Consider the following 16,441-nt stretch of genomic DNA (forward strand, 5'->3'; position numbering starts at 1 on the left):
TGGCAATAATTCTTTTTTGAAGAGAGGAAAATATAGCAGATTATGATGAACAGATGTAGTGTTGTGTTAATTACTTGGTAGGAAATAAGTGATCCCTGAATCAGTTTCTCCTCTCTGTAAAATGGGAGTAAAACTCCACCTTGAAAATTCATATGAAGGACTAGAGACTTGTATGCCCAGCACTTGGTCCAGGGCATGGCACATGGTCGGCACCCCCAAATGGCAGCAAATATAATTGTGAAATTCAGTGAAGGGATTTCTAAGGAACTGAGTCAAAGTTTCTTTACGTAGAAAATGGGGAGAGCTTATGCCAAAGGAGTTAATGGATGGCCCAGCCATCCGCCCATTTTTCTCAGACATCCATTCTCTCATTTGAGCTTTTGACAGAAACTAGGTAACGGTCAACTCAGGGTTAAAGTTTATGGCAAGAATCTGGTGCCTGTGTTTCTGCATTGCTGATTGAAAGAGGAATAATATCCAGAGACAGCATGTATGCATGAGACACGCTTGATCTACTGGGGAAACTGAAAAGCCTAGCATCTAGCCTCAGGAAACTAGAGCCTCTTTTCTCCTGAAAGCACTGGGTGCCTGCCAGCACACCTGGGGTTTCCCCCAAAAGCAGCTGCACCTCCTATTTAACCAGGACTCTTGAAACCCTAAAGTCTTACTCATTGGACGTTAGCCAGCACACATGGTTGATGACAAACTAGCTGGGTAATGCCTGCATCTCAGCTCCAATATGTCCAACACCGAAGCATCTTTCAGCAGAGACATGACTGAAAAGACTGCAGCTGGCCACTGAGGAACTTTGGTTATCTGAGAATCTGTAGGCCTAAGGAGGCTGGAGACTAGGTGCCCATGAGCCTGGCCAAGGTGCCCACTAACTTGCTGAATGAATCTGTGTTACTCCCAATATCTCTGTGAATCCGGAGCCCTGAAACACCAGTATAGTCGGTGGCTGTGGATACAGAACTAAGGAATCAATTAAGACAACCACAGGACCGGCGTCCAGGAGTGGAGGCTAACAGAAGAGAGAGAAAAAGGGGGGGAGGGGTGGGGGGTGGATCTCCAACTCGACATTAGCCTGCAAACCAAAATTCAAAAATATCTGGAAAAAAACACACCCATCCAACAAAATAAAAAACAGGGCATGAATTTATACCAGGTGAAATTAATTTTATGGAGTCTTTAAAAAGACTTTGAAATAAATTATGTTTAAAGCACCCTCACAGTAACAGCCAGAATAATGTTTGCCCAAATATCTAAGTAGCCCATGGCCCAGCCAAGTTGAAACATAAAATCATCCATCATGCCTTTTATTTGCACATTTGCTCAGAATGATAAGTGCGCGAATAACACCTGTTTAAAAAATAAATCAATGATGTGGGAAACGCAAGCAAAAATAAACATGAATATGAAAAAGAACCAATTGCGATTGAAAAATACAGCCTCTGGAATAAAATCTCAATAAATGGGATAAAATCTAGCCTGGGTGCAGTTGGGTAGGTAATTTATTAGTTGTAGATAACACTGTCAACAACCTACAGCAAACATTATTCTTAGTGCCGAAATTCGATGGCACACTCGCTAGTGCTGGGACAAAATAAGAATGCTACCTATCGTCTCTTTTATCTGACAGTATGCCACATCTCATGGCCAATGAAATAATGATAAATCTAAGAAAAGATATGTGCGATCATTAAGGAGAAAATTCTAAAACTTAGAAAACGCATTTTAAAAAGTCCCGGATGAATGGAGTGATGTACTAAGTTCATGGATAAAAAGATGTAACGACATCAAGATGTCAAGTTCACCTATTAATGCAATGCAACTTCAGTTAAACTCTAAATAGCATTTTTTCTGTGAAATTAAACAAAAGGATCCTAAAATTGATACAGAAAAGCAAGGAGCCAGGAACAGAAAAAGAAGACAAGAGAAGGGGAGCAGGCAGAGGAGGAATCTGAGGAAGGGAGACCAACAACATCAAGGTGCAGAACTTTGCCTGCCAGACACCAAAACATTATAAAACCATAACAAATATGAGAGAGCAGGGTTAGCACGGGGAGAGGAAAAACGGTCAAAGAAACAGAATAGAAAGCCCAGGAGGAGACCCCTTCACCCTCTATAAAAAGAAGCTTAAACATAATCAAGATGGCAATAAAAACAATAACGAAAGGATGGTGTGATGATATTTAATAAATAGGGCTAGTTGTTCATAAATAGGTGTCTGCCTCACATCCTGAGCATAAACAAAATCCAGGATAATTAAGACCTAAATGCATAGAAATATTTTAGAATTAAAATGTAGAGAAATATCTTTATGATCGTAAGACAGGGATGGATTTCTTAAATCACTAAACCCCAAGAAAACTGAAAAGATTGATAAACCTGACTACGTTAAAATCAAACATCTTCTTCAACAAAAGTCACAATGAACAAAGTTGAAAGACAAGCCACAGACTAAGAGAAGATATGTGCGACTTAATGCCCAAATTTTAGGGAAAAACAGGATTAAGTGTCAAAATATATAAAGAATGGCTACAAATCAAAGAGAAAATATCATAGAAAAATGGACAGAAGTTATGCACAGCTAATTCGCACAAGAGAACATGCGAGAAGATGCTCATCCTCCCTAGTAATGAGGGGAAATACCAACTGAACCAACGAGATACCATTTCACACCAATTGAACTTGCAAAATGATAAAATTTTGCTGATACTAAATGTTGGCAAGGATGTGTGAGCAGCAGGGACTCTCCCGCCCTGCAGGAGGCAGTGTATGTCCATAAACCTGTGTTCACCACCGCACACATACCCCAGAGAACCTCTCCACATGTGCCCAAGGAAATAATATACAAGAATGTTTTCTTCAAATTGTAATAGCAAGCAAATTGCAAACAACCTATATGGCAACATCAGAAATATGACTAAGTCAATTTCAGCGTTTGTATAAATGAACTACTGCACGGCACTAAAAACAAATGAGCCAGAATTCATGAATAAACCTCAAAAATACAAATGGATAAAGCAAATTTTAGGGAGAGCGTATACTATGAAACATTTATATGCATACCTGACTATAAGGTAATTACATAAAAGCATGCACGGATGAGTGTTCCGACTGTCAAACTGAGTGCAGTGGTCAGCTCTGAGGCATACTGGTTTCGGGGAGGGCTTCAATTGCATCTCTATCTGTTTGTTTCTTTTAAAAATCTGTATCCATATAAAACCATGAATGTGCCCTGGATTACAGATTCCTTTGGTCTTGAGGCTATCTAGGATGCCTTGACGGGTCGTGCACGGAATTATATATGTTGCTTTGCTCAAGTTCCATCCATTTAAATGTTAATCTCATCCCAAACACCCTCACAGAAACACCCAGAATAATGTTTGACCAAATATCTGAGCAGCACCTGGCCCAGCCAAGTTGACACATAAAATTAACCACCACACTTTTTATTTATTTGCACATTTCTGATAGTCAAGAGTAGATGATAGTCAAGGGTCATGGTTAAGAGAAGGGGTTTGGAAGCAGCAGACTTGAGTCTGAATTTTGGTTCTTCCTCCCAATGAGAAGTGACTTCATATCTCTATGCCTCAACTCCCTCTTCTTTAAAATGAGAATAGTAATAGTCTGCTGTGAGGATTAGATAAAATTATGCATGCAACACTCTCAGCACAGTGCCTGGCCCTTAGTAGGTCGACAGATGATACTCATCCTGGTCACACTGCTCGATATATCTTACTCTATGACTTGAATGGGGCACATGTAGGAAAACACGCTTTGGGGCTGGGAAGGATAAGCCAGATGACCCATCACTCTAGTGGAAGGCCAGCAGCGTGGAAAGAAGGGGTGTGCCTGCGTTCTCTCGCTGGAGATCCCCAAGGGCAAGGGCAGGGGCAGGGCCTCAGGTTTCCACTTGGACATCTTCGCAGCAACTGCAGCTCTTTGGGGAAGCTCCAGGACAGCCATGAATGTCCAGGTGTGAGCCCCCAGTTATCCATTGTCAAATAATGCCACATAACAATCATCCCAAAACGTAGTAGCTTGAAACAATAAGCACTGACAATTGCTCACAAGTCTGTAGGTCAACTAGACAGTTCTGTTGACCTGGACCAGGCTCAGCTCCGTGGCTGGGCTCACCCATGTGTCCACGGTCAGCTGGCAGGTTGGCCTGGGGCTCGCTGGTTTAGGACAGCCTCTCTCACGCGTCTGGAGGACGGTTGGCCATCAGCCGAGGAGACAGGCCCGAAGGGTTGCATGTCTTTCATCATCCAATAGGGAATCCTGGACTTGTCCGCATGGTGCCTGGGCAGGGTTTCAAGAAGAAGGAGAAACTGCAAGTCCTCTTGAGGTCCAAGCTCACCATTTCCACCATGTGCTTTTGGCTGAAACAAGTCCCACGGCCAGCCTGGTTCAAGGAAGAGAGAAATACGCTCCAGTCTTTGTGGGAAGAGCAAGAAAACCACATTGCCAAGGACATGGACCCGGGAGGGTAGCAATGCAACACGCCCACAACTCCTGTCACTTGTCTCCCACTGACCTTCGTTAGAAGGAGGCCAATCAAGCAACCATGTGTGTCCCTCACCCCCTGCAGGTATTTCCACTTCTGACAGGCTTATGTTTTACTGTAGAGGTGAGAGGGAGCTACTGAATGTTTTAAGAAAGCAAAGGGACCAAATAAAAATGGATTTGGAAAAATATTTTTCTGACATTCAGGGAGCAAGCACGTTTGCCTGAGAAATCAGGAAGGCAGGATTGAGGGGAAAGCATTCGAGGCAGTGGGAGCAGAGCTTACAAAGGCCCAGGAATGTGGAAAGATGGTGTCATGAGCAATTATAGGAAGCCTCCACTAGTTGCTTATAATTAATTAGTGTCGCCTAATTTAGCAATGAAATGTTTCTTCCCATATGTTCCTCTAGAGAGCCCACAACATTCATCTGCCCACTTAGAGGCCAAAATTAAAGATAAGGAAGCATTCCGTGTCTTTCCCTTGCTCAGGCCAGTTCACATGCATTTGTCTTCCAGCCATTAGTAAGCAGTTTTACGGCAGAGACAAGCTTATCACCATGTGGGAGGGTAGCGGGGTGGTTTAGTAGTTGAGCTTTGGTGTCAGACCTGGCTCAGCCACCTTCTGGCTGGGCACTTGGAGCCAGCACCTCTGAGAGTCAACTTAGACATCTGTGAAATGGAGCAGTACCTATTGGTAGTTCTCCTGTGAGGATTAAGGCAGGTGAGGCAAGAAAAGCACTGAGCTCAGTACCTGGTGATGAATGACCGCCCTGTAAGTGGCAGATGGCTGCTGGGCCTTCTAGCTCCTGAGTCCAATAGAGCAGGATCCGCACACAAGACGGCCTCCATCAGCACCTCCGTGCTCTTCACAGGTGTTCGTGAAAGTATTGACTGGCCCGGGCAAGGCCTGACTGCACATTTCAGGTCTCAGAAAGGCGACCTTGACAGGGCTGATTATTAAATAATGACACTGATTTCTAAACTTTTGTTTAAAAATTATTTGTTCAGCATGAGCCAAACAGCAGGCAAGCAAGTCACATTTAATCAGTACCCAGTAAAGTTCTTTTTTTTGAAATTCATAAAATTTATTTTTTTATTTCTATTGTTGAAAGTATTACAGATATCCCCCCTTCTTTTTCCCCATTGAAAGTTCTATTTTTTAAATATGCACATATATGAAGCATATGTATACTTTATGATAATGTATAGGTATATATTACATATAAATATATAAGTATATAATTATGACTATATAGGTAGATATAATTATAAGCATATACTTAAATACATACATTTAAAGTATATATATGAATCAATACAAAGGGTTATTACATATTTTACATATATAAATACACGTGTATGCATTCATGCTGTTTTTCAACACTTTAGTGATCAGTTGCCTCAGCACTTGGAATAAGAAGGCAGTAGCCACGAAAGCCACATCCACGACGCTCTCCCACGAAACTCCTTCATAACCAAGCACCTCCTCAAGGACACAGTGTGGTTGACAGAAAACTTAGACCAGGAGAGAGCGGTTTGCTCAGCGCTATACGTTTTCACAGACCCATCACCACAAGGGCCGACTTCTATAGTAACTTCGGGGTTTACTTGGACACAATATACAGATTTTATTCCTCTTTCAAAGGGAATTTGGAGCCCAGGAGACAGGTAGCCTTTATGGAGGCAGGATTTACTTTTACTCATACAAAGAAAATGTGTGTGTGTGTGTACATTTGTGTGTGCGCATGTGTGTGTATATACATACTTTTTAAAAATATATTTTTATTGATTCCAGAGAGAGGAGGGAGGAGAGAGAGAGAGAAACATCAATGATGAGAGTCATTGATCGGCTGCCTCCTGCAAGCCCCCTGCTGGGGATCAAGCCCGCGACCTGGGCCTGTGCCCTGACTGGGAATCAAACCACAATCTCCTGGATCCTAGGTCGACGCTCAACCGCTGAGCCACGCTGACTGGGCCATATGTATACTTTTTTTTAGGGGCTCGTGCAATAGCTTTACTTGCCCCAAAAGGATGTCGCAGAAATCAAAGCTTCCTAGGGCCGCGTGGCCAGTCAGCCCCTGCACCCACATTTCCTTACCATGCGCCACAGTCTGAGTAGTGAGTGGAAAAGCCAGCCCTCCCCACCCTGCCCTTCAGCAGGCAGGTGCACACTGTTCCGGCAGACTCGGTAATGTGACCGTTTAATCCCTTAGCTGCTTCACGGACCATTAAAATGGGCTTTTCAGGGTCAGGACTGGGAGTCTCAGATGACTTCCACATCTTGAATGCTGTTTAGGATTTAAACTCGGCATTCTGACTGACAAGAGTTCATGCTTGTTTCAGTTCTCTATTGCCACTTAACAAACTACTCCAAAACTTAGCGGCTTAAAAAAGAACAAACATTTATTTGCTCACAGTCCTGTAACCTGGCAGGGACAGCCTGTCTCTCTCCGCAGGCTGTGGCCTGGGGTGATGTGACTGGTCTGGAGGAGGGAGGAGGCTCCCCTCACAGGCCGGCATCTCATCCGAGCTATTGGAACCTTGGAGGTCGCTGGGCCTCTCTCTCCACCTGCCCTCGCCCATTTGTGGGCTAGCTCAGGCTCCTCTATGTGGCACCTGGCATCAGCTGATGGAAGCCAAAGCTGCCAGGCCTTTTTAAAAATATATTTTAGAGCCTGGCCGGGCGTGGCTCAACGGTTGAGCATCGACCTAGGATCCAGGCAATCAGGGTTTGATTCCCGGTCAGGGCACATGCCCAGGTTGCGGGTTAGCTGATCAGTGACTCTCATCATTGATGTTTCTATCTCTCTCTCTCCCTCTCCTCTCCTCTCTCTGAGATCAATAAAGATATATTTTTTAAAAAGAAAAAGCTTAAAAAAAAATATATATATATATATATATATTTTTTTTTTTTTTTTTTTTTTTTAAAGAGAGAGGAGGGAGATGGAGAGGGATAGAAAAACACCGATGTGAGAGCGAACATCAATCTACTGCCCCCTACAGGGGATCGAGCCCAAAACCCAGGCATGTGCCCTGACTGGGAATCAAACCTTCAACTTTTTGATGCATGGCCTGATGCCCAACCAACTGAGCCACGCCGGCCAGGGCTTCAAGGCCTCTTAAGAAGTGGTTCATCATCCTTCCACTGCATTTCATGGGTCAGCCCAAGTCACCAGGCAAATTCAAGAAGAGGGGAATACATATAGGGGGAAAGAACTATTTGGAACCCATGGAATAAGGGAAAAGAGAGCAAGCAAAAGGGACATTCTAGAACGTGAGCCCTGAGAAGACCTCGCTCAGAATTATAAAGCCGGGCAAACCTCAGAAAGATTAATAAATGCCTGGGGTCCTTAATCTGGTCAGCCTCCAAGGCTCTGCGGACTCCTTGAAACTGTATGCAGAATGCTGCCAATGTCTCTTTTTTAATCCCTGGAGGAAAGTGGGAATTTATAGCATTCAATACATCCTCAGAAGGGTCTATGATCCAAAAACGTAAGGAACCGTTATCCTATAACTGACAGGCAGCGTTACCCCCAATGGACGGCCAGCCTTGAAACTAAGCACCAGCCCACAATTCTAATGCTTCAGAAAAAATCAGGGCTCTTCCAACCAGCAAACACCTGCCTTATATTGTTTCTTTTTTACTGGAGGCCTCTAAGTATGTCTTGTGCAGGAAGGTACTTTGAATTTTAAAGTAAAGATCAAATTTCAAGGTTGAAATGTTCTGAGAAGCCTCTTTTGGTAGAAATAAGCCAAGGTGAAGAGCTGGGGGGGGGGGAGAAAAGGGGTGCTGGGATACACAGAGGGAAACCGGGTGGGCCAAGCGCTGGCCTCCGGCTAACTGAGCCGTTCAAAAGAACCGAACTGCTTCCCATTGACAGAATTTAAGGAACCTCTTCTTGAGCCTTTTCTGTATCTCATAGCTGTCTTTATTTTTCTTCACAGCCACGGGACCCGATGTGCAGGGGAAGTTTCTGCCGCAGCCAACAATAATATCTGTGGGGTCGGAGTGGCATACAACTCCAAGGTCGCAGGTAAGCTGTCCCTGCCAAGCAGCAGGCCTTGTTCCAGGCAGCCAGCCCCAAACCCATCACAGGCTAGTCTCCAGGCTGGCCAGGGCCTGGCAAAAACTCCCACTGTGGCAGGAGACCTGAGACTCGTAGATTTAACAAGAATGAAAAAAATATTTTTATTTTAACCTACGTGGCAATATTAATAAACGTTTAAATTTTTATTTAAGTGTAATATAAATCCAGGAAAGTGCACAGATCACAAACATATAGCTCAATGAATTTTTACAAACTGGCCAAGAAACAAAGCATTGCCAGTACCCTCAAAGCCGTCCTTGTGTCCCCACGAGCACAATCACAATCCTGATTCCGAACAGCAAACATTGGCCGTTGCCAGTTTATATAAATGGAATTGTATTGTCTGTACTCTTTCATGTCATTATCCAAAACATTTTAATGAGACTCAAACAAAGACTGTAGAATATAAGGAGATGTGTATAAGTTATTATAAACATACTCAGAATCTTCAAAATGGTTTTTTTGTTTGTTTTTTTGTGTTTGCACAATGCATCTCATCTTTAAGGAAATATATTCTACCTGGAGCCTTTTACTAAGTTCCACAGGAAGGATATTTAACAATTTCATCTTTACGGGAGGCTTTAGAAATGAGGGTGGCAAGTCACTAGAAATTTAGAAACCAAAACTTTCCTCCACCCAAAAAAAGAGAGGGAGAGAAGATGAAAGAGCAGGGTTCCTAATCATTCAACCGGATGCTGGAGGATGGAGCCATCCTGGCTCACTCCGAGTTCAGCATCAAATTGGATCTTAATTTATTTAGGCTGACTCGCCCAACCTTGGTTTTCTTTTTTTACAACTGCCTTGATATTTCTCCTGGCTATTTAATGGAACCATAAACACACTTTGTGCTGACACTTGCATTTCTGGGGACCCGAATAAAGCAAGAGCAACTTGTACAAACCCACCATTAGCCTCTTTCAACACAGTTCGCTGAGAGGCTTGCCTGAGTTAGGTGCTGAATTTCACAAAAGAATGTGTCTGGCAGGTTCTGAAATGTAAACAGGAGGCTCTGCCCCTCGGGTTTCGGCTCTCTTTACTTTGTGTGCATCCAAAATGCTAGCATTAAAAATGTCAGGAACCATTATGAGATCAGGGGAAAGGATATCACCCAATTAATATTTTATAAGCTAGGCTGGTACCTTGGGTTACAGTAGCTGAGGCGAGGTGGGTTCTCTATTCACAAGACAGAACTGGAGGCAACTGAAAAATTCAGACCTGAATTTCTCACTCACGGTGATTATGTTCAAAGCCGTTTCGAAGGCTCTGGAAAGCCAAATCAACTGGTTTTTTGAACAAGGGATTCTTAGAACTACTGTCTGCAAAAACTAAGAGAGCAGCTCGAGGTGCTTTGTAGGTTTATTGGGGTTCCTTTCCCCATCTGCTGCTTCTTTTTTTCTCTATTACCTGAATTCTGAAAACATCAAAATGTACCTGATTCTCTTGCTCTCCTCTCCATTTGAATTACCTAAAAGCAAAACCAGAGACAAAAACTTGAATACATGAGGGAGGAAGAATATTCTTCTACCCTTCTAGGTTCTTCTGGCTGATCTAAGAATTTAATTGACATGAGACAGATTAACAGGAGAAAATAGTCCAGCTTACTTATGTACATATGTACGGGGTTCCAGAAGAATATAGGGCCCAAGGACATATAGGGCAGTTGAGGCTTATATGCCATCTTGAGCTAGGGAGAAGTGGGTAGTGTTTCGGGACTTTGAAGGGGAAGAAGGCAATTCACAGGGAGATGGAAAAGCAAATGTTTGGTAAACAAAGTTTGCTGGGCCTGTGGAGACAATGGGAGACAGAGCAGACTCTAATCTCTAGGCCCTGCCACACCTAGTTCATATTACACTGTAGTTATCCAGCAGGATAGCTCTCTCTGTCGAAATTATTTTAGGCACTAAGGGGGACGACAAAGGTTCTTTTTGTATGTGTGGTTGTTTGATTTTTGAGAGTATGTTTATTAAAGCTGGGGATAGTGAAACAAGGAAGGGCCTAGGGTAGAAGAAGCAGGCCTTGGAGACAAGTGCAGAGGTAAGCCTGGGACGAGCTGCCACTGCCCATTGCTCCCCTGGTGGCAAGTCTCATGGGGTCCCTCAGACTTTTGGAGATATGCACCTGAGACGGAAGCAGAGGGGGAGAGAAAGGCATAAGCGTGCTCCCAGGACCTTAGTTTTAAGGGTTTTTAAAGGCTGGGAGTTTAGGGGAGGTCTTAGAGGAAGGTTCAATAGAATATTCATCAGCTTTTCTAGGTGTGCCCTTTCAGGGTGCCAATCAGTGGAGACCACGACCCTGAAAGGGCACCCTAAGCCTCAGTTGTATTTCAGCTCCAGGCCCAGAAAAGCAGCAAAACCATGTGGGTAACACCAGGTCCAGCTACATTGACCAGTGACCCCCTGCCCTGGTGCTGACCAATCAAAGGTTCTTCTTGAGTCTTTGTTTCTTAAAAATAAAATAATCCTCATGCCAGACAGACACATTTTGGGATAGCAAATTTTGCTTCCCTGCAAGTGCAAGGAGTTTATTCGGAAGGTGATCCCAGGAAACCAGAGAGAGGGAGAGGTGGCCAAGGGAAGGAAGCAACAGTGTATGTAGATAAGCTGGTTGCTCCCATGGAAAACTGGATCTGAGGGACTATGGGAACCCCCCTCAAAAATGCACCCCCCAGCCAGATAAAAAGGTGAAGAGATTAGCCAAAGAACACATATGCATAACCCATGAATACAGACAACAGTGTGGTGAAGGCCAGGAGAGGGGGGCAAGGGCTGGGTGGAGGTGGGCAAGTCAGGGGAATGGAGGACATCTGCAATAGTGTCAACAATAAGAATCTGGGGGAAATGCACACACACCCCCCACCACCACCCTGGTGAGGATGCTGGGAGTTTATTCACTCCTATCCCTCATTGGTGAGGAAGGCTCCTGGCCTGCCCAGCCTGCCAGCTCACGTGAGCTCAGAACTCCTAAAGCAGAGAACACCCCCAGACAAAGACTCAGAGGGGGACAGCGGATCCAGGCAGAGCACAGCAGCCTCTGCCTCACCTGCTGATTAACCCCCATCCCACAGGCGGGCAGAATGCAGCCTGATACCTCAAAGACGTGCCCCCTGCTTTCTGAAACCCTCAAGGCAATGCTTTGAGATTCCAGAAACCAAGGGGGGAGCTGGTGGGAGGCCCCGCCACACAGATTTTCAACAAAGCAGTCACCTTTCTCTCTTTGTCCACTCCCTAACCCCCAGGTTTGCTCCTCTGTAACCACTCGAGCTGATTTTCTAACTGCTCAAGGAGCAGGACACTGCAGTGCCCGTCGGGTGTCCTTTAGGATATCCAGTGTTCTCTGGGCTTCCCAGGAGAATTGAAAGGAATCCTTCCTGAGGAAGCGCTAGAGTTATTCAAGATCCCAACAGAAGCAGAATTTCGGGCTCCCCACTGTACATATTTCAGGGGAACATTTTGTCCATTCTGGTTGGCAAGTACAAAAGTTGGCTGGGTGTTTTTATTACTCTAAATGAGCATTCCCTCCGAGACTTTCTTTCAGGAGCTTCCTGAGCTAGGGCTGTGTAGAGCGCCACCTGGTGGCCCACCAAGATCTTGCACGTCTCTGGCGGTCTCAAGATGTCCAGTTACAGGTTACCGAGGCCTTGGCGGCTACGTCCCAAGTCCCTCCAGGGTCCTAGGTCTGTCTCTCTTCATCTGTCTTCAAGAAAATTCTAAAACTGAGGTGCTGTAGAATCTTAGTACAGGCATATAAAGGGAACAGAAATGAGAGTATAAAACATCTGTGTGAGAGAGAAACATCAATCGGTTGCCTCCCATACACACCCTGACCTGGGATCGAACCCACAACTTAGGTATGTGCCCTGACCAGGAATCAAAACCACAACCTTTTTGGTTCCTTTATTCCAATCAAATCAGTTCCAAGGAGACCAAGGCCTTGCTGCTGGGTGCCTACCATGTGCCTAATCTTGCTGTGGGTGGTGGGATACACAGCTGACACTCAAAGAGAAGACTCTGACAATGAACAAATAAGTTGGGTAATAGCAGATAATGAGTGCTGGGAGGGACGAAACAAGGCCAGGTGGCGGAGAATAACTGAGGAGGGGCACAGCAAGCAGCCTCATACCTGGACTTCTGCAGAGCTTCTCAGAGCAGCCCCTGGGTGCGGCCAGGCCAGTTGGAATGGGCCTTACCTCCCTTCCTTTTAAGCCAGAGCATATAGATATACACATTGGGCTTCAGGATGAGATCACCTTTGATCTCATCTGAGATTCTGAAGAGTTGGGAAACCACACTTTGACCATTGTCAAAATGACCTAGAATTTCTCTACCAGCAATGAATTGCTTCCACATATTTGGCCAATAAAACTTACATTTCCGTGGGTTTACACATATTTTATCTGAGTTTTTAAATAAACCAATAAAAATAACCCATTAGCACAGTAATTAACATTTTTAGATCCTTAAAACCTAGATCAGCGTGAATTTGTTCCTTACACTGCAGACTAATATTCATAAGCCCAAATGGTGGCAATTAGAGATACTGAGGTTTGTGGGCAGATGTAGCATATCCTGGTATCAGGTACAAGCTCACCTTTTTAACAGGAATAGAGTCAGAAAGGATTTATCTCAAATCCCCTGGGCCCTGAGCCCCTACAGCAGCAATTTTCAACCTTTTTCATCTCATGGCACACATGAATTTTAATTACTAAAATTCTGCAGCACACCAAAAAATGTAATTATATTTTTTGCCAATCTGACAAAAAATTGGTATAATGTTGATATATTTACAAACAATATAATAATTACCTACCCTTTTTGCTCCAAAGTGACTTTTTTAAAAATCAGGCGCCTATACTTGTATATAAGGATTTCTGGTACCAGGAATTAACCAATTAGGCGCAACATTATTATGCGATGTGACCAATAAGGTGCAACTTTATTATGTGACCTATATATTTATGGTTCAAGGCAGGGCATTCATGCTAGATGGCTATTGTTGTGTTGGCTGTTGTCATTTTTTTTACTTGACAATCTAAGGGAAAGGAGGTCAGTGCCCCTCACTAAATAGTAAGATATTGCATGTTTTAAAAATTCTTGCAGCCCACTGGTTGAAAATTGCTGCCCTAGAGGCTAGCAGCTCTGCAAGTTGTACAGACAGGCATGAGGCTCAGAGCCTAAAGGTAGGGATGCAGAGCCACTGCTGGTCATCAGTGTGGTGATCAAGCCTGGGGGTGGGGGCGGATAGCGGAGGGAATAGATGCTCGATGTTCACCGTGTCTCCTCACCATCAAATCACATCATCCAGTAGAGCATTTTCACAAATGTGAAGACATTGAGTCCTAGATGCCTGGTCTTCCCTCTTTGCCTCTGCCTCTCACTCTCATGCCTTCTTGGGTCCTCTCTCTCTGTGTGTGCATCCCCCTGCAGCTCCTAGAGCACCCAGAGACTAAGGAGAGGCCCTCCCTAAAAACCCTTGGGTCACCCTGAGCCTATGTCTTGGCTGCTAATGGTGCAGTCGCTTGCAAAAATTAATGCTGTGTCTCATTCAATTAATGCATGCCTCACTCTTCCCGAGCTTAACGAGATTAAAAGAATGTCAGGCGCCTGGCCCCTGAATATGAATGAGAGCCTTGCTTTCAGTCTGTGGCCGCCCTTGCCTCCCTGGATGCTGAAACAGCCAGAAGATTAATGCACACCAGCTCCGATGTTCTGTGCAGCACAGAGGGAGCTGGGGAGGGAAGAGGCAGAGAGACACAGGGAAGCACGGGGGGTGAGCCGTGGGAACTTGAGGAGGAAAGAGGGACCCTTAAGAAAAGAGACATGTCTGTTCAAGAACCATACTTGTCCTAATTTAAGCTGATTCGCGTGCCACGTGAGAGAGCGATGCTTGTGTAGGAACGTCCTTTGACCATGGGGGACGAGGGAGGAGTGTCAGCATCCAAGCTTTGAAGGTGCAGCCCAGCCCCTTCATTTCAAAAGTCCCGTGGACAGAAAGACTTGGGTCAGTGCATTAAAATTCTAGGCTCCTTGCCACGAAACAGGGCATCAAGCAGAGAACAGTACAGCTCCCAACAGCAATGTTTCGAGGTTAAGTGACAGAGGGACAGAAGGCCCATCCCCTTGGCTGCTGCTGAGTTAACCCAGGAGAGGCTTTTCATGGACAGCCAGAGGGTGATGTGAACCACGGGTGGCCACAGGCGTGCCCCCTTCCCGAGTCCCTCTGCCCAGTTCAGGTTTTACACACACACACACACACACACACACACACAATCCAGGACTGCAGCACTCTGCTCCTTCTCAGCTGCCCAGCAAGAAGTTGCTCCCACAAGGCACCAGAGAGTAACAGCAGCTTTACAAAGATGCCACGGGGGAGGGGGGGGATTGTACCACGCACCCCATTGCTAGTGTCTTTTAGAGTAAGCCATGCAACAGTCCTGTCCCCAAAGGCCCTTCGCAGACACAATGCAACTGAGAGGTCCTCTCTTCCTGACCCCGCACTGACCTATACTGTCCCTGCCCAGTCTGCCCTCTGCCCTCTGCCCTCTGCCCTCTGGGATTTCTCCTTAATCTACTCTCTCCCACCCATCGCCTCCCCCTCACTGTCCTGCACGGTAGCTTTCTTTCTCCTCGGTCCACACCCGGTCTCTGGGCTGACCTTACACTCAGAAGCAGGCCTATCAAGCAATGTCCAGCCAAGGTGGGCTCCCCCACGGGGACCCTAGGAAAGTGCGCTGGGGGATCAGAGTGTCCTCCAGCAGTTGCACGAGGAAAGGTGGGGGTGGGGCCCAAGAAGGGATGGGCGGCCCGCCTGTGCCCCCCTCTTAGTCTCTGAAGGTGTAGCCCACACACCACCCCCAGCTTGGGCTCCTGAGCCCTGCCCCCCCCCGTCCCCTGTGACTGGGGACCAAGGCCCGTGTCTCCTGCCCCCACCGCAGGGATCCGCATGCTGGACCAGCCGTTCATGACGGACATCATCGAGGCCTCCTCCATCAGCCACATGCCCCAGCGCATCGACATCTACAGCGCCAGCTGGGGCCCCACGGACAACGGCAAGACGGTGGACGGGCCGCGGGAGCTGACGCTGCAGGCCATGGCCGACGGCGTGAACAAGGTGGGGCCTTCCCGCGCCGCGGGCGGGGGCCGGGGGCCGGGGGCGGGGGCCGGAGGGGGGGGTGGAGGGAGGACGGAGGGGGGAGGGGGCGGGGGGCGCACCTGCGGGCCGCTCGGGCCTGCGGAAACGGGCCGAAAGGGGGCGCCTGTGCGGGACAGGGGGGCGGGGCGCCTGCAGACTTGAGGAGGGCCCCTGGAAAGAGGGGGGCAGAGGGGGGCCCTGCCCCGCGCCGGCGCCCGCAGCAGGGGGCGGTCGTGGCCGCGCGCAAACCCGGTGCGGTCCGGGGGCGGGGTGCCACGCAGGCCAGCCATCGGGTCCCCGTTGGCCGCCCAGTGTCTGAGCGTCTATCCGCGAGCGACTCGACCTCACTGTGCCTCGGTTTCCTCGCCTGTAGAACGGTGATGAGCCGTCCGTTCCTCCGGGGGTCGTTGGCAGGTGTAAATGAGACAGAAACGCAGGCCGCTCGGGACTGGGACATGCCCCCGAGGGTCGGGCTGGCCCTGGTCACCACGGAAGCTTAGCCCACAGCCCCACGAGGTGGGGGCGGCCAGCACGGTGTGTCGCTGGGCTTGTGGGTTCTGTGGGTTCTGTGGGTTCTGTGGGTTCTGTGGATTCTGTGGGTTCTGTGGGTTCTGTGTATTCTGTGGGTTCTGTGGATTCTGTGGGTTCTGTGGGTTCTGTGGATTCTGTGGATCAGGAATTCAGACGGCCGGTGGGGAAGCCTGTCTCTGCTC

At 46.8% G+C, this 16,441-nt stretch overlaps 1 protein-coding gene across 1 annotated transcript in view; it reads left to right on the plus strand.

Moving 5' to 3' along the window:
• The window catches only part of PCSK2 (proprotein convertase subtilisin/kexin type 2), a 180,136-nt gene that overhangs the window by 141,478 nt on the left and 22,217 nt on the right, over positions 1-16,441 (plus strand). The window contains exons 7-8 of the mRNA XM_081149046.1: positions 8,458-8,546; positions 15,532-15,707. Of these exons, the coding sequence (XP_081005172.1) occupies positions 8,458-8,546; positions 15,532-15,707 (265 nt within the window). The remainder of the gene's footprint in view (positions 1-8,457; positions 8,547-15,531; positions 15,708-16,441) is intronic.

Source organism: Miniopterus schreibersii (assembly GCF_964146895.1).
Source record: "Miniopterus schreibersii genome assembly, chromosome: 10".
NCBI lineage: Eukaryota > Metazoa > Chordata > Mammalia > Chiroptera > Miniopteridae > Miniopterus > Miniopterus schreibersii.